The sequence below is a fragment of the Suncus etruscus genome, chromosome 15 (assembly GCF_024139225.1).
Source record: "Suncus etruscus isolate mSunEtr1 chromosome 15, mSunEtr1.pri.cur, whole genome shotgun sequence".
Lineage (NCBI taxonomy): Eukaryota > Metazoa > Chordata > Mammalia > Eulipotyphla > Soricidae > Suncus > Suncus etruscus.
In genome coordinates this window covers 60,264,279-60,283,492 of record NC_064862.1, presented here as the reverse complement: position 1 = coordinate 60,283,492, position 19,214 = coordinate 60,264,279, and the positions used below count along the sequence as shown (strand labels likewise).

The 19,214-nt window shown below is 45.3% G+C and overlaps 1 protein-coding gene across 1 annotated transcript; it reads right to left on the bottom strand.

The window, feature by feature from the left end:
- Positions 1–895: 895 nt before the first annotated feature.
- TMEM219 (transmembrane protein 219) lies at positions 896–19,151 on the bottom strand. The gene is given in 9 exon segments (XM_049787831.1): positions 896–961; positions 1,160–1,194; positions 2,046–2,149; positions 2,151–2,209; positions 5,834–6,063; positions 17,589–17,778; positions 17,861–18,062; positions 18,748–18,833; positions 19,131–19,151. Coding segments are annotated over 6 exon segments (774 nt in total). The 5' UTR covers positions 18,026–18,062; positions 18,748–18,833; positions 19,131–19,151; the 3' UTR covers positions 896–961; positions 1,160–1,168.
- Positions 19,152–19,214: the final 63 nt, after the last annotated feature.

The following is a 19,214-nucleotide window of genomic DNA, read 5'->3' as shown; positions in this document are numbered from 1 at the left end:
GGGAAAAAAAAATCAAATTGTCAAATTCCTTTAGGAAATTGGGGTCCTTTATTGTTTAAAGCGTTATCTGGCCAAGGTCATTCTTGCTTTATGACAAAGCATTCCAATGGCCACGACCACCTGATTCTCCAAACTACTTGGAATTACAAATTCTATTTCACTGAAGAAAACATGGCCAACTGTCATAGCTGAGATAAAAATGTAGGTGGTGGGGCCAGACAGATAGTAGAAGGCACTTGCCTTATACACTGCAGCTGACCAGGGTTCCAGCCCTGATATCCCATAGGGTCCCAGAACACCACCAAGAATGATTCCTGGGGCCGGAGAGATAGCATGGAGGTAGGGCATTTACCTTGCATGCAGAAGGACAGTGGTTCGAATCCTGGCATCCCATACGGTCCCCCGTGCTTGCCAGGAGCGATTTCTGAGCATAGAGCCAGGAGTAACCCCTGAGCGTTGTCAAGTGTGACCCCCCCCAGAAAAAAACAAAAAACAAAACAAAATAACAACAAAAAAGAATGATTCCTGAGAGCAGAGCCAGGAATAACCCTTGGGAATATTTGGGTGTGGCCCGAAAACAAACAAACAAAAAAGCAGGTGATTTCTGGGGGCCAGGGAAAGACTCAAGGGGCTGGGGCACATGCTTTTGTATGTGGAAGCCCAGGGCCACTGAACACAGTAGCGGGGACTGGACCCTAAGCACAGTTGGGTGTGGCCCATCATCCCCTCAAAGCAGGTGATTTCTAAAGCCAAGTCATAGCTATAGGAAAAGCTTAAGTCTTTAACCAATCTGCTGTATCCCAAACTAAAGAGTTTGAACTCCTCACAAACATTCTACGCAGACAATTAGAATTCCCACTTCAATTCAATCCCCAATAAACATCCTGAACAACACTGAGCAAAACAGGCTTTTTATTTCCCACCACAGTCCAGCTCTCCACTTTTTGTAACTGTATCTTTCCTTTTTTTTTTGGTTTTTGGGTCACACCCGGCAGTGCTCAGGGGTTACTCCTGGCTGTCTGCTCAGAACTAGCTCCTGGCAGGCACGGGGGACCATATGGGACACCAGGATTCAAACCAAACACCTTTGGTCCTGGATCGGCTGCTTGCAAGGCAAACGCCGCTGTGCTATCTCTCCGGGCCCGTAACTGTATCTTTCAACTCAGAACTAAGGTCCAGGAAGTTGATTCACACCTGGGGAGAAAGAAAAGTTAAAAAAAAAAAATCAGGTCAGAGAGCTCTTGAAGAATGACAGCAGAAACTGAGTTAGTGGTAAAGTGACCACTAGAGTGAGAGTTATAGACCCTTATCCATCTGGGGATGGCCTGAGATCTTCCAGGAGAAAGCCTTTCCTTCCCAGTTCACTCATATCCAAGAAATTCTGAGAGGGTTGTACCATTTCCTTTAATTTTTGTTTGCTTGTTTGTTTTTGAGCCACACCTGATAGTGCTCAGAGCTTATTCCCAGCTCTGCACATAGGAACAAACATATGGGATGTGAGGATGAACCAGAACAGCCTGTAAGGCAAATGGCCTACCTGCCAAATATTGCTCTGCCATTTTCTATCTTAAGTAGATGGAGCAACCAGGTTTATCTCCCCATCCCCTTTTTGTTTGGCATGTACCCACATCAAGCAGTTGTTCAGAGCTTATCCCTTGCTCTGTACTTTAGGGATTACTCTTAGAGGGCTTGGGAGACCGTATGGGGTACCAAAGACTGAACCTAGGCAAGTGCCTTACCCACTCTCCAGAACCCACTAGGCTTATTACTAATCAAAATAAACAGTTTATGGGGCCGGAGTTGTGGTGCAAGTGGTAGGATGTTTGCCTTGCAAGCACTAACCTAGGATGGACCGCAGTTCGGTTCCTCGGCATCCCATATGGTCCCCCAAGCCAGGAGCGGTTTCTGAGTGCATAGCCAGGAGTAACCCGAGTGCCACTGGGTGTGATCCAAAAACCAAAAAAAAGTAAAGAAGACATCATAATGTCAGTTATAATTGCCACTTCTACCCTATCACCTATTTTCAAAGGTGCAAAGTTTCTTACCTGAGAAGCCAGAAACTACATGAGTGTTTTCAGAGCCGGGTTCGAGACCAGTGGGACTCTCGTCGTGGGTGGAAGCACATAGCAGTGAAACAGCAGAGAAGGCCAAAGAGAAGTAGGAAGGAACCGAATACCAACAGCCGGGAGCCACATAATGCCAACTCCTCCTGGGGATGAACATGGGAGGGAAGCAAGTGTGACTGGTGACTGAGGAGGATTGTCATCAGGAACTTCCCCTGTTCCAGGGGCTCTCAAGAAAGGCATCCATAGGGAAGATGGTGCTGTACAGCCTATGAGCAACTAAAGGGAATATGCTGTTCCTATACAAGCCGACAGCTATTTCAATACTCTCCAAGATGTTTTACTAAATATTTTTCTTTTGGGTTTTTGGGTGGCATACTCTTGTCTTTTACAGACAGAAATCATTTCTGTGGGCTTTGGGGACCATATGGGATGCTGGGGATCAAACTCGCTAAGTAAGCTATGTACAAGACAAGCATCCTACCCACTCTCCTATTTTCTCTGCCCTCTCTCAAGTTGCTTTACTTTGAGTTGAATTTCCATTTAGTTGCATCTCTGTAAGGGCTCTACGAGAAAGGAAAACCCAACATTATTTTTAACAATTTTGGTTTGGGGCCCATACCCAGAGACGCTCAGGCCTTACCCCATGCTCTGAGCTCAGGGATCACTCCTGGCAATGCATGGGGAACCATATGGTATATCACAAATGGCACGAGGTTGGTTAGGTGTAAGGCAAACATCCTACCTGTTGTACTGTCATTTCCATTCCCCCATTATCTACATTTTAAAGGCATACAAATGGGGTCAGGTCTGGAAACAGTTATTTCTTTCATTTTAAATTTCAAAAAAATTTTTTTGTTTTGTGGACCACAACAGGAATCATGCCTTTTGGGCTCCAGAGACTTTATGGGATGTCAGGGATTGAATCTAGGTTGGTTGTGTGTGAGGCATGTGACATATTTACTGTGCCTGCCACTGTGGCCCAAAGCTAATTCTTTTCTAATTTCAGATTCCTGGCCCATGTTTCCTACCAGGATGTTTTCAAACTAATTGGTTTCTTTCCTCAATCTAGCCAGTTTCCATCAACCAGCATCAGTAGCTCCGAGGGCCTGCAGTGTCAAGTCATTACACTCGAGATGATGGCGCTTTGTGACTAGACACTTTCGCTTTTCAGTCTCTTACCTTAAATCATTCTTTTTGTTTGTTTGTTTTGTTTTGTTTTGTTTTTTTTGGGCCACACCCAGTGGCGCTCAGGGGTTACTCCTGTCTCTTCGCTCAGAAATCGCTCCTAGCAGGCTCAGGGGACCATATGGGATGCCAGGAATCAAACCTCGGTCAGTCCCAGGTAGGCTGTGTGTAAGGCAAATGCCCTACAGCTGTGCTATTGATCAGACCCCTTATTAAATCATTCTTTTTTTTTTTTTTTTGGTCACACCCGGCAGCGCTCAGGGGTTCCTCCTGGCTCTATGCTCAGAAATCGCTCCTGGCAGGCCCGGGGGACCCTATGGGATGCTGGGATTCGAACCACCATTCTTCAGCATTCAAGGCAAACACCTTACTTCCATGCTCTCTCTCTGGCCCCCTTAAATCATTCTTAAGCCTTTATCATGGCTGAACTACTTTTTAGAATGTGCATAGTCAAGTACCTCACTCTGCCTGTAATGTGTCTCCCCACTGAGATCCCTCTACTGAGATCTTACAAGTCTTCCCCATTTTTCAAGGATCATCCTGACAGGGCAGAACAAGCCTGGGAGTGAGAAGGTCTAGGTTGCTAAGCCAGCTCTGCCACTTAACCAGTTGTGTGGCCTAAGGCAATTCACTCCCTCTCTTTAAGCCTATTTCCTCATCTGTAAAGTGGGATAATAGCTACCTCAAAAGTCTATTTTAAGATCAAATGAGATAATGAGCCTGAAAGCACTTTGTACATTATATATACTACACACAATTCTTTTCCTTAAATGCCATCTTCTCTGTGAAGCACTCTCCATAAATATAAAAGTTAGGGTTAATTGTTCCTTACTCTGTGTTTGTACAACACTTTGCTCAGATCTCTATGATAGCAATTAGCCTATTCTGCTTCTTATTACAGTTTCTGAATTTCTTTGAGATGGAGATCTTATTTTATTGTATTTAAAGAAAATAGTTCATGGTAATAACTGTTACTTATCAAATCCCTATATGTACCAAACACTGTACTAGGAGATTTACATCCATTCTTGTTATCCTTACTTGTTGCAATTAGACAGTACTGTGTTTTCCATTTTATAGTTGAGAAAGCTGAGATTCACAGAGCTTGCTTAAGGTCACAGAGCCTCTGAGGCTGAATATAAAGTCTATACTTTTTTGTTTGTTTGTTTTTGAGGCCACACCCAGCTGTGTTCAGGGATCATTCCTGGTGGGCTTGGGGGCCCATATTTGGTCTCAGAGAACGAACCTGGGTCAGACATTTGCAAGGCAAGTGATCTACCCCTATACTATCCACTTAGAGTCTGTGTTCTTTCTACTGGATAAAATTTCCTTAAAACATATGAACTGGAGTGATAATATAGCAGGTACTGCATGACCCTTGGCACCCCATGTAGTTCCCCAAGCCTGTCAGGTGATCCTTAAGCACAGAGCCAGGAGTAAGCCCTGAATACCTCTGGTTGTGGCCCAAGGGGGAAAAGAAAGATTAATAATTGCCTTACAAACATGGCAATCAATAATTTAAGGTGCCTTTTTTTTTTAAGGGGGGGTAATACTCGGCAGCGCTCAGAGGTTACTCCTGGCTCTACGCTCCTGGCAGGTTCGGGAGACCATATGAAATACCAGGATTAGAACCACTGTCCTCCTGCATGCAAGGCAAACGCCCAACCACCGTTCTCCTACATGCAAGGCAAGTGTCCTACTTCCATGCTATCTCTCCAGCCCCAATTTAAGGTGCCTTTTTTTTTTTTTTTGGTTTTTGGGTCACACTCGGCAGCACTCAGGAGTTACTCCTGGCTCTATGCTCAGAAGTCGCTCCTGGCAGGCTCGGGGGACCATATGGGATGCTGGGATTTGAACCACCAACCTTCTACATGCAAGGCAAACACCTTACCTCCATGCTATCTCTCCAGCCCCTGAAGGTGCTTTATTTTTTGGTTTTTGGGTCATACCTGGCAGCACTCAGGTGTTACTCCTGGCTCTATGCTTAGAAATTGCCCCTGGCAAGCATGGGGGACCATATGGGATGCTGGGATTCGAACCACGGTCTTTCTGCATGAAAGGCAAACACCTTACCTCCATGCTATCTCTCCGGTCCCTGAAGGTGCTTTTTAAAGTTATTTTTTATTTTTAGATTTTGGACTATACCTGGAGACACTCGGGAATTTTTTTTTTGTTTGTTTGTTTGGTTTTTGGTTTTTGTTTTTTTCGGGCCACACCCGTTTGATGCTCAGGGGTTTCTCCTGGCTAAGCGCTCAGAAATTGCCCCTGGCTTGGGGGGACCATATGGGATGCCGGGGGATCGAACCACAGTCGCGATTTTTCTTGGCTAGAGCTTGCAAGGCAGACACCTTACCTCTAGTGCCACCTCGCCGGCCCCAGGAATTATTCTTGGTAGTACTTGGGAGACCATCTGGGATGCCCGAAATGGAACCTGCATGGCTGCATGAAAGGCTGATACCCAACCCACTGTACAAATTTGTATGATCCCCCCTTCTTTTTAAGATCAAACTCAGGGCCTCACATATGCAGAGCATGTGTCTGCCATTGAACTATGTTCTCGGTATACAAGTGGAAATTCTTACCGAAGTGAGTAGCTTGGTAAGCACAAGGCGTTCATGGCTCCAGACCCTGACACACTCCTCAGCCTTCCTAGGGCTCAGGGTGACATTTCCTACTCCCTCCTCTGAGCAGGATATGGGTGGTTGAATGGAAGGCAAAATTCCTGGAGCCGCACTAAAATACAGGCAGGTTCCTGGGGTCCTTTCATTGGTCATCCTGGCTGTAATGAGGACGAGCTCATCTGCATGAGATCCTATAAGAGGCACAGGAGAGAAGATGGAAGAAAATGAGAAAGTAGAAGCAACCATCTTCAGACTTACAGTATTTTGGAGGGTGGGGAGGCCCAAACTTAAAGGTGTTCTGGGCTTACTCCTGGCTCTGCACTTAGGGATCACTCCTGGTAGTGCTCAGGAGGAATCATATGGGGTGCTGTGAGGCATGGAACCTGGGTCAACTGTTTACAAGGCAAGCGCCCTACCCACTATACTATCTCTCTGGTCTCACCTCTTACTTTCTAAGGCTTGAAAGACGAGGTATGTTGGGCATTGATTCTGTTTAATAAACTATTCTATCATGATTTATATCCTTAAAAAATTAAAATAACCATGTATCAATTTAAGTAAAAAATCAACTTAAATTAGCTTATACCAACACTTACAATAATAACCATACCAATACTCACAAGAAGGCAGTGAAATGGGTAAGTTTGCTGATCCCAGGTTGTGTTACTGCTTTTTAAGAAGGCAGTTTTTGGGGCCAGAGAGATAGCGCAGCAGTAGGACATTTGACTTGCACGCAGCCAACCCAGGATGGACAGTGGTTCGATTCCTGGCAACCTATATAGTCGTCCCCTGAGCCTGCCAGGATCAATTTCTGAGTGCAGAACCAGGAGCACTGCCAGGTGTGGCCCCAAAACAAAACAACAAAAAAGCAGTTTCTACTAGATACCAAAATCCATGTTAAGGTTCACAATCTATTTAAATTTTATGTGAAGGAGAATACCTTGGGATAATTTCCATGGGACAGGGGAAGTCTTATCTCAACTATAAAAATAAAATCCAGATGATATAGTAAAGACCTACTCAAGCAAATTAAACAGAAAAAAAATCAAACAAAGCATACTTTCTGGGATCAGAGCAATAGTACAGGAAGAAGAGTACTTTGCCTTGCATGCAGATGACCCAGGTTTGATTCTTGACATCCTATATTGGTGCCTGAGTGCCACAACGGGTAATACCTCAATGCAGACCAAGAATAACTCTAATTTTTTTGTTTTTGGGTCAGACTGGCTGTGCTCAAGGCTTACTCTTAGCTATGCACTTAGGGAATCACTCCTAGAGGATTAGGTACCAGGGACTGAACCCAGGTTGGCTGCATGCAAGGCAAACACTCTACTTACTATATTACTGCTCTGATAGTAAGTCCCTCATCCACTCTATTATCACCCCAGCCACCACCAACCCCCATTTTCTAATTTTAAAGCAAGGAATTCTTTACTAAAAAAGATAGAAAGATTAATAGTAGAAAAGAAATAGTAAAAATGAGAACAGATTAACATAGAAAACAAGAAAAGAAATTCTTGGGGCCGGAGAGATAGCATGGAGGTAAGGCATCTGCCGTTCATGCAGAAGGACGGTGGTTCGAATTCCGGCATCCCATATTGTCCCCTGTGCCTGCCAGAGGCAATTTCTGAGCATAGAGCCAGGAGGAACCCCTGAGCACTGCCGGGTGTGACCCAAACCCCCCTCCCCAAAAGAAAAGAAATTCAAAGAATCAATGAAATCAGGAGCTGGTTCTTTAAAAAATAAACAAGATAAACCTTTAGCTATCAAGAGGAACAAAAAAAAGGGCCCGGAGAGATAGCACAGCAGCGTTTGCCTTGCAAGCAGCCGATTCAGGACCTAAGGTGGTTGGTTCGAATCCTGGTGTCCCATATGGTCCCCCGTGCCTGCCAGGAGCTATTTCTGAGCAGACAGCCAGGAGTAACCCCTAAGCACCGCCGGGTGTGGCCCAAAAAGAAAAATGTTCAAATAGATCAGAGATGAAAGGGGAGAAATTACAATGAACCCTTCAATAATTCTAAATAAATATATAAAATGGGGCTGGAGCGGTGTCACAAGCGGTAGAGCATTTGCCTTGCACATGCTAAACTAGGACGGACCATGTTTCAATCCCCCGGCATCCCAGATGGTCCCCCAAGCCAGGAGCGGTTTCTGAGCATCATCGAGTATGGCCCCAAAACCAAAATAAATAAATAAATAAACAAAATATAATGAGAAGTCTACTATGAACAACTTTATGATAGTAAGCTAGAGAACCTAGAAGAAATGCATAGATTCTTAGAGATATGTAATCTCCCAAAGCTTAATAAGGAACTAGAAAGCCTAAATAGGTCAATCACAAATAAGGAAATCAAAATAATAATTAAGAATCTCTCCAAATGGGGCCGGAGAGATAGCATGGAGGTAAGGCATTTGCCTTGCATGCAGAAGGTTCTTGGTTCGAATTCTGGCATCCCATATGGTATGGTCCCCCGTGCCTGTCAGGGGCCATTTCTGAGTGTAGAGCAAGGAGTAACCCCTAAGCGCTGCTGGATATGACCCAAAAACAAAACAAAAACAAACAAACAAAAAAAACCAAGGGGCCGGAAAGATAGCACAATGGTGTTTCCCTTGCAAGCAGCCAATCCAGGACCTAAGGTGGTTGGTTCGAATCCCTGTGTCCCATATGGTCCCCGTGCCTGCCAGGAGCTATTTCTGAGCAGATAGCCAGGAGTAATACCTGAGCACAACCAGGTATGCCCCCACACACACCAAAAAAAAAAAAAAAGAATCTCTCCAAGAACAAGTCCTGGTCTGAAGGTTCAATGGTGAATTCTCTCGATTCTTCAGGGAAAATTTACTACCTTTACTTGTTTGTTTGTTTGTTTTTGGGTCATAACCGGCAGCACTCAGGGGGTTATTCCTGGCTCTGCACTCAGAAATCACTCCTGGCAGGCTCGGGGGACCATATGGGATTCCAGGAATCAACCTGGATTCCATCCAGGGTTGGCCAAGTGCAAGGCAGATGCCCTACCACTATGCTATTTTTCTGGCCCTATTACCTTTACTTGTTTGTTTGTTTTGGTTTTTGAGTCACACCTGGTAGTGCTCAGGGGTTACTCCTGGCTCTATGCTCAGAAATCGCTGCTGGCAGGTTCTGGGGACCACATGGGATGCCGGGATTCGAACCACCATCCTTCTGAATGCAAGGCAAATGCCTTACCTTCATGCTATCTCTCTGGCCCCTACCTTTACTTGTTAAGCTCTTCCAACACACCAAAGACACAGGACTCCTTCCTAACACTATCTATGAAGATAACATTATTCTAATACTCAAAGCAGACAGAGACATTTCCAGAAAAGAAAATTTCAGAACAATATCCCTGATAAACATCAATGCAAAACCTTAACAAAATCTTAGTTAACTGAATTCAACAACATAAAAAAAAATCATATATACAGGGGCCGGAGAGATAGCATGGAGGCAAGGCGTTTGCTTCACATGCAGAAGGACAGTGGTTCAAACCCCAGCATCCCATATGGTCCCCAGAGCCTGCCAGGAATGATTTCTGAGTATAGAGCCAGGAGTAACCCCTGAGAGGTGCCAGGTGTGACACGAAAACAAAACAAAACAAACAAACAAAAAAAAATCATATACCTTATCAAGTGAGATATATCCCAGGGATGCAAGGATGGCTCAACATACACAAATCAATGAATATAATACATCAATAAAAGAAAAAATAAGAACCACATGATCATATCAATTAATGCAGACCAAGCTTTTTGACAAGATACAACATTTATTCATCAAAAAACCCTAAACAAAAGAGTGATGAAGGGGCCAGAGAGATAGCACAGAGGTAAGGGTTTGCCTTTCATGCAGAAGGTTGGTGGTTCGAATCCCGGCATTCCATATGGTCCCCTGAGCCTGCCAGGAGCGATTTCTTCTTCTTCTTTTTTTTTTTTTTTGTTTTGGTTTTTGGGCCACACCCGGCAGTGCTCAGGGGTTAGTCCTGGCTGTCTGCTCAGAAATAGCTCCTGGCAGGCACGGGGGACCATATGGGACACCGGGATTCGAACCAACCACCTTTGGTCCTGGATCGGCTGCTTGCAAGGCAAACGCTGCTGTGCTATCTCTCCGGGCCCATCCAGGAGCGATTTCTGATCATAGAGCCAGGAGTAACCCCTCAGCGCTGCCTGGTGTGACCCAAAAACCCAAAAAAACAAAAACAAAAACAAAAGAAAACAAACAAAAAAACAAAATAGCGATGAAAGGAACTTTCCTTAAGATAGTGAGGGCGACCTACAACAAACCCACAGCCATTTTCTGGTTTGTTTTCAGGTCACACTGGCAGCATGAAGGCATTAGTTCTGGCTCTCACTCAGAAATTACTTCTGGCAGGCTTAGGGGACTGTATGGGATACTGAGGATTGAACCTGGAGCAACCATGTACAAGGCAAACACCAAACCACTGTGCTATCACTCTGGCCCCCTAGTATCATTCTCTTTGGGGGATATGGAGGGGCAGTGACACTCAGGGGCTACTCTTGGCTCTGAGCTCAGAAATCACTCCTAGCAGGCACGGGGGACTATATGGAATGCTGGGATTTGGGATTCGAAACACTGTTGGTCCTGGGTCGGCCGCTTGCAAGGCAAATGCCCTACCACTGTGCTATCTCTCCAGCCCCCAAGCCCAGTATCATTCTTTTTTTTTTTTTTTTTTTTGGTTTTTGGGCCACACCCGGTAACGCTCAGGGGTTACTCCTGGCTATGCACTCAGAAGTCCCTCCTGGCTTGGGGGACCATATGGGACGCTGGGGGATCGAACCACGGTCCGTCCAAGGCTAGTGCAGGCAAGGCAGATACCTTACCTCTAGCGCCACCGCCCAGCCCCCCCAGTATCATTCTTTTTTTTTTTTTTTTTTTTTTTTTTGGGTTTTTGGGCCACACCCGTCGGTGCTCAGGGGTTACTCCTAGCTGTCTGCTTAGAAATAGCTCCTGGCAGGCACAGGAGACCATATGGGACACCGGGATTCGATTCTTTTTTTTTTTTTTTTTTTTGGTTTTTGGTTTTTGGGCCACACCTGGCGGTGCTCAGGGGTTACTCCTGGCTGTCTGCTCAGAAATAGCTCCTGGCAGGCATGGGGGACCATATGGGACACCGGGATTCGAACCAACCACCTTTGGTTCTGGATTGACAGCTTGCAAGGCAAACGCCGCTGTGCTATCTCTCCGGGCCCCCCAGTATCATTCTTAACAGTGAAAAACTGAAACCATTCCTTTGAGAGAAGGCACAAGGCAAGGATGTCCACTGTCTCCAATTTTATTCAATATAGTATTAGAAGTCCTGGCTATAGCAATCAGGCAAGAAAAACACATCAAAGGGCTCCAAATTGAAAAAGAAGTAAAATTCTCACTATTTGCAGGTGATCTGATAATATAAAAGACCTAGTGTCCACAAATAAGCTCCTACAAATGATAAATCAATACAATAAAGTAGCTAGTCTAAAGTTTATACATAAAGTTTTTTTTTTGTTCCGTTTTTGGGTCACACCCAGCAACACTCAGGGGTTACTCCTGGCTCCACGCTCAGAAATCGCTGCTGGCAGGTTCGAGAGACCATATGGGATGCCGAGATTCGAACCACCGTCCTTCTGCCTGCTAGGCAAATGCCTTACCTCCATGCTATCTCTCCAGCCCCCAACTATTCTTTTTTTTTTTTGGTGGTTTTTGGGTCACACCCGGCAGTGCTCAGGTGTTACTCCTGGCTCCATGCTCAGAAATTGCTCTTGGCAGGCACGGGGGACCATATGGGACGCCGGGATTCGAACCGATGACCTGCATGAAAGGCAAACGCCTTACCTCCATGCTATCTCTTCAGCCCCCAACTGTTGTATTCTTATAAACAAAAAAGATGAATCAAAGAGAAAGAGATCAAGGTGTCTATTCTATTTAAAATAGTATTCAAGTGTGTTGTGGGTCCTCTCTACCCACCCCACAACTGGAAAGCCCCATGGTAGCCCCCTTCCACCGTCACCATCTTCCTGACTCCTTCACCAAGCTCCAAAAGAAAATAATGGCCAAAGATACTTTCCAACTATTCCAGTCTTAGCAAATACTTCTGTCACATTCTTAGAAAGGGTGCTGAGATGAGATTCCACTGCCCGCATGAATCATAGCCCAATGCCATTCCCTACAGAAACGATCCTCAGAGCCTAGCTCCAGGATGATCTAAGTTTTGATAATTCCGTTTGCCTTTGTGTGGTAACAAGCAATATGAAGTGATTTTTTTTGTTCCTGCATGGAGGCAGATTATGGTGGGAGGGATGAGAGATCAGGGACACTAGTGAAGGAAATGTCACACTGGTGGTAGGACTGGTATTTGAACAATTAGTGCTTTAAATGACTGTATTATGAACAAAAAGTTAAATCACATTGCTATAATAAAAAATTAGAAAAAATAGTATCCAAGAACATCAAGTACCAAGAAATCAACTGAACAAAAGATGTGGGAGATCTATACCATAATAATTTTAAATTACTTAATAAAGAAAACAAATCCCGGGATTCCAGATGGTCCCCTGTGTCTGCCGGGAGCAATTTCTGAGAGCAGAGCCAGGAGTAACCCCTGAGCAGTGCCAGGTATGGCCCAAAAATCAAAAAGAGAAAAGGCTTACTGCTAACCCTGGTTTGATCTATATTACCATATATGGTCCCCTGAGCACCACTAGGAGCGAACCCTGAGAAGGGCTAGGAGTAAACCTTGAGCAATGCAGGTAGGATCCCCAACCTAAAATATAACTTAAAAGAAAATGGAGCCAGAGAATTAAGGGGATGAAACAAGGATTAAGGTACCTGTGCAACTGACCCTAGATTGATAACATGATTCCACAAGGACTACCATTCAACCTTTAGTTATCAAGATTATCAAGATACTTACAAACCAGAACCACAGTGATATTCCACTTTATAATAAGAGGATGACTAGAATAAAAAGATACCTAACAAGTGTTGGTGAGCATATTTAAAACTTTGGAACCATCATACACAGTGGGGATGGAGTTGTAAATGGTACAGTCTAACAATTCCTCAAGACTAAACATAGTTTATCTTATGGCCCAGCACTGTTACTTGTAGGCCTATGCTCAAAAGAAATTACTTATTATATAAAAACAAACAAACAAACAAAAAACAACTCATATGGGGCTGGGAAGGTGGCACTAGAGGTAAGGTGTCTGCCTTGCAAGCACTAGCGTAGGATGGACCGGACCTCGGTTCGATCCCCCGGCGTCCCATATGGTCCCCCCAAGCCAGGGGCGATTTCTGAGCACACAGCCAGGAGTAACCCCTGAGTGCCAAACGGGTGTGGCCCAAAAACCAAAAAAAAAACAAAAACAAAAAAAACTCATAACAGCATCATTCACAATAGCAAAAGAGGTAGAAAGCCAAATGTCAACAGATAAAGATACAAAATGGGAACTATTTATTCAATGAATAGTATTTGGCAATAAAAGGAAAGTTATGCTTCAACATGGATGAACCAAAAAATAATCTGGAAAGATCAATTATAGTTGATAGAATATACTGCCTTGCACACAGTCATACTGGGTTTAATCCCTAGCATCATATATGGTCCCCCAAGTACTGCCAGAAGTGCCCCTTGAGAACAAAACTAGTAAAAAGTCCTGAGCACTGTTGGGCATGGTCCCTAAACAGAACCCCCCACCCCCCGCAAAAAACTGGAAAAAAAAAAAAACATTATGTTAAGTGAAATCAGAATAATAAATGAACAAGGGTAGAAAATAGATTAACGGGCTAGAAGGTTAGGAAGGAAAGGGGAGTGACTGCAAATGGGTACAAGACTTCTTTTTCAAGTAATAACAAATTCTAAAATTGATATGGGAGTAGGGAGACAGTTCAGGTGGTAGAGTTCATGCCTAGCCTTTGTGAGGCCCTAGTTTGATTTCTGACACCAGCATCCTGGTCTCCATGACCCTCAGCTGAGCACTGTACCGTAATATCACTGGGAGGAGCTCTGGGGTCCCCCATACTGTTGAGGGTAACCTCTATAAAAAATAAAAGGAGGGGCTGGAGAGATAGCATGGAAGTAAGGCATTTGCCTTGCATGCACAAGGATGGTGGTTCAAATCCCGGCATTCCTTATGGTCCCCTCAGCCTGCCAGGGGCGATTTCTGAGCGTAGAGCCAGGAATAACCCCTGACTGCTGCCGGGTGTGACCCAAAAACCAAAAATTAAAATAATAAAGGGAGACTAGAGTGATAGTATTGCAGGTAGGGTTCTTACCTTGCCTGTGGCTGACCCAGATTCAATCCTCGCCATTTCATAAAATCCCCCAAATACTGCAAGGAGTAGAAATTTCTGAGTGCAGAGCCAGAAATAAACCTTAAACATTACCAGGTGTGGGCACAAAACCAAATAAATAGAAATTAGTTAAAAATAAAATAAAGGCGGAGAGATAGTACAAAGGTTAAGTCATTTGCCTAGCATGTTGCTCTAGATAGTGCAACCCTGGCTTGAATACCAGCACCACATGTAGATCCTCTAACCCCAGCACAACCAGAAGTGATCCCTGTGCAGTCACAGTAACACTACCAGGTATGGCCTAAAACAAAATAAAGCAAAATGAAACAGACTCGAAAGATAGTGCAGTAGGCAAGACATGAGCCTTGTATGCAGCCAATATGGTTTAATTTCCAGTGCTGTATTAAGTTCCCCTGAACCCCACCCAGGAGTGAATCCTGAGGAGTCAGGAGTAAGCCACTGTATGTGATCCAAAAATTAAAATAGGGGCTGGAGAGATAGCATGGAGGTAAGGCGTTTGCCTTTCATGCAGAAGGTCATCAGTTCAAATCTGGCTTCCCATATGGTCCCCCGTGCCTACCAAGAGCAATTTCTGAGCATGGAGCCAGGAGTTTCCCTGAGCACTGCCGGGTGTGACCCAAAAAAATCCACACAAAAAAAGCAAAAGCAAAAATTAAAATAGGGGGCCGGCGAGGTAGCGCTAGAGGTAAGGTGTCTGCCTTGCAAGCGCTAGCCAAGGATGGACCGAGGTTCGATCCCCCCGGTGTCCCATATGGTCCCCCCAAGCCAGGGGCAATTTCTGAGCGCTTAGCCAGGAGTAACCCCTGAGCATCAAATGGGGGTGGTCTGAAAAAAAAATTAAAATAGACCTTAGTAATAGTTGCACACTTTCTAACACATATAAAGTTACTTAAGTGAGTGCTTTTATGGCCTGAATCATAGCTCAATAAAAATTGGAAAAACTGGGGCCAGAGTGATAGCACAGTGGGGAGGATGTTTGCCTTACATGCAGTCAATCCAGGTTCAATCCTAGATATCTGATATAGTCTCCTCTGGCATCTCATATGGTCCCCTGAGCCTACCAGGAGTAATTTCTGAGCTCAGAATGCCGCCAGGTCTGGCCCAACTCCTCCCCCCCCCCCCCACATACCCTGGAAAAAAGGGAAAAACTGGGGATAGGGCACTAGCACAGTGGTAAGGCATTTGCCTTGCACATGGAGGACCAGGGGTGAAGCCAGGTTTGATCCCTGACATCCCATATGGTCCCCAGAGCCTGCCAGGAGTGATTTCTGAGCACAGAGCCAGGAGTAAACCAAGTGCCATTGGGTGTAGCTCTAAAACAAACAAACAAAAAAAAGGAAGGAGCTGGCGTGTGGCACTAGAGGTAAGTTCTCGCCTTGCAAGCGCTAGCCTAGGATGGACCTTGGTTCAATCCCCCGGCGTCCCATATGGTCCCCCAAGCCAGGAGCGACTTCTAAACGCATAGGCAGGAGTAACCCCTGAGCGTTACCGGGTGTGGCCCCAAAACAAAACAAAACAAAAAAACTGTTTTGTGTATTATATCTCAGACACAGTCCTTTATTCTTGTTCATTTATCACATATGTGCACAGTCAGATATAGAGCCCTACTTCTACTTTACACCAGTCACAGAAATTCAATTCACAGGAGATACTTTCTGGCTTTCTTTTTGTTCTTTGGGTCACAAGTATTGGTGCTCAAGGTCTACTCCTCATTCTACAATTAGGGGACCATATGTAATGCCAGAGATCAAGCCAATGTCATCTAGGTGCAAGCCCAGGGCCCAACCCAATGTACTATCTATTGTTCTGGTCCCTCATGGGAGAATCTTTCTTTCTTTTTTTTTTTTTTTGGTTTTTGGGCCACACCCTGTGACGCTCAGGGGTTACTCCTGGCTATGCGCTCAGAAATTGCTCCTGGCTTCTTGGGGGACCATATGGGACACCGGGGGATCGAACCGCGGTCCGTCCTAGGCTAGCGCAGGCAAGGCAGGCACCTTACCTCCAGCGCCACCGCCCGGCCCCGGGAGAATCTTTCAATCGTGGTAGAGTTTGAAAGAAATGTAAAAAGAACACAAAAGGTAGATGATACCACTCCTTTTTTATTTCCCATGTCATTTTTTGTTTCCATGTTCCACTGTTCTTTTATTATTATTATTATTATTATTATTATTATTATTATTATTATTATTATTATTATTATTATTATTATTGTTTTTGGGTCATACCTGGCAGTACTCAGGAGTTACTCCTGACAAGCTCAGTGAACCACATAGGATGTAAGAGATGAGCCCATGTCGGGCGTGTACAAATAACCTACCCATTGTACTACTGCTCCTGTCTTGCTCTGCTTTCCTTTGATAAGGAACCTAAGGCAAAATCTTATGCAGGAATTAATGATGATCAGCGACTCTAACATCATTTTCCCAGAAGTCTCTAAGCAATTTGAGAATAGATGATGCCTATATTTTTCTGAATTCTTACAGAGCTGTGCTAAATATTATATAGCAGGCACTCAAGGCACTAATATAATTGAATAGAACATACTTCTCTAATCTCCCGGAGGAAAAATAAAGTGCTTCTAAAGAAAAGAATGTAGATGGGACCAGAGAGATAGCACAGGGGTAGGGCATTTGCCTTGCACACAGCCAACCCAGGACTAATGGTGGTTCGAATCCCAGAGTCCCATTTCTGAGCACAGAGCCAGGAGTAACCCCTGAGTGCCACCAGGTGTGACTCAAAAAAAAAAAAAGAAAGAAAGAAAGAAAGAAAGAAAGAAAGAAAGAAAGAAGGAAGGAAGGAAGGAAGGAAGGAAGGAAGGAAGGAAGGAAGGAAGGAAGGAAGGAGGAAAGAAAGAAAGAAAGAAAGAAAGAAAGAAAGAAAGAAAGAAAGAAAGAAAGAAAGAAAGAAAGAAAGAAAGAAAGAAAAAGAAAAGAAAAAAAAGTAGGGTTTTGTTTTTGTTTTTTTTTTTTTCATTTTTGGGTCACACCCAGTGGTGCTCTGGGGTTATTCCTGATTCTGCACTTAAGGATCACTCATGGCAGTGCTTCAGGACCTTATGGGGTGTTGGGATTGGATCCAGGTCAGCCACATGGTAGGCAAGTATCCTACCTACTATACTATCTCTCTGGCCCCCTCTATAGGGATTAAGAATCAAGAACATTATGTCCTCACCAGACCTACTAATTAGACCTCCAAAAGTAGAATAAAAGTACCTCAAAGCCAGAAGGGGAAGAGAATAAAAATCTACAAGAATTTATACTTTTGGTAGTATGTTCAAAGAAAGTATCTAGTCTTTATTATAGCAAAGAAGACTATGCCCAAAGACACGAAAAGAGTGAGGTCAAAGGCAGGGCTCAGATTTGAAAGTCTCATGGCCAGCTGTCATCTCACCTTTCAATCCCAAATGACTTCCCAGGACACTGGTTTGGAATGTCTGAGTCTTGTTACTGTCTGGACCATATCCAAAGTTCAAGGTGGTCAGTAAGCCCACAACCTGAGGCCCATGCCACTTTCCAGTGACTGTTCCATTCACAGGGCACAGGGTCAGCTGGCCAAAAGATCTCAAGAAGGTGACCCAGTCCTGTGCAAAAGGAAGGGGACAGAAAGGTGAGAGGAGTGACACAAGAAAGCTTGTACGGGAAGGAGAACAGGAGGGCACTTACCTGAGGAATGTCAGGGCTGCGCAGGCCAGTCCTGTGTGTCAGGAGGAAGCCACCAAAACTCAGGCCAGAGAGGCCAAGAAGTAACAGGATCAAAGTGGCACAGACCAGAGGTGGGTGGTGGGCCAAACAGAGCTGCAGGTTGTGGCCTGCCTGGCAGCTGCCCATGGGGAGCAGAGGGGTCTGGACATCCACAAAGAGTCTGCTGGAAAAAAAAAAAGAGAGAGGGGGAAGTGGACAAGAGCCTGTTGGTTAAAAGACACTTACCCATTTTGCTTTTAAAAAAAAAAAAAAAAAAAAAAAAGGCAAGCTAAAAGCCCCAAAGGACAAGCCAAAGCCACAAAAGTCAGTGGCAGAGCCAGAATTCTAAAGGCCACTCCTATTATTCGTCTCTCTGCTTGCCTCCCTGGCTGTATTTCATTTCTAAAGTAATCAAGGCATAAGCAATGCAAAGCACACGCTTTACTGGGTGTAGAGGGGAGAAAGGCACCCCAAAGGGGAATTAACAGGAAGCAGCTAGCTGTTCTGGGGTTAGGGTTTGGCTGCAGAACACTTCCAGCTGGCAGCCCAAAGTAGCTGAGGGAGAGAACTTCACTCGGGAGCAAGCAAGCTCAGGTGGAATCCCGCTTCCTAGTCTCAGTGGTTATGAGAGAAAACTGACCTGACCCTGGGTGGGCTCAAGACTCTGGGAAATGGGAGTTCTGAGAACAACCAGTAAAATGAGCATTAAATATGGCAGAGAAAGCATTTGCATAGTCCTTCACTACGCAGAAGCTCCACAAATGCCCATTTATCGATCTCTGTGTCCTACTGATCCTCAGATCACGGTGAGGCCAGGCTTTAAAAAAAGCAGTGAGGGGGGGAAAAACTGCAATTCGGGACATGCATACAGGAGGAATCTGGAGTCTGGAGTCGTCGGGGGCAGCCAGGTGGAAGGAGGGCTATTCCCGACGAGAGAAGCCACAGGCGGCTGCTGCTGCAAAGGCGCATCCGGAAGGGAAGGCGACAGAAACCCAGGAGGGAAGGAGGAAGGACGGTCCAGCGAGCGGCAGGCTGGGGGGGTCACAAGTGCTCACCCCTGCCCGGCCTCCCGTCCCGGCACATCTGGAAAGAGGAGAAAGCGGGAAAGGGGAGGGCAGAGCCTAAGGATCAGAGGCGGGGGTAGCTTTTGGGCTGCCCCGGCCCCGGCGCCCCCCCAGCAGGAGCGCCACACCCGCATCCCTTCCCGGTCCAGCGCGGAGTCCGACTCTCCCGCCGCCCTCCCACCCCTCACCGGTCCGAGCCAGGCGGAAGCCGGCGCCCCGCGACGTCACGCGTGGGGGTCGATAAGGGGCGTGGCCTCTAGTGGGCGTGGCCT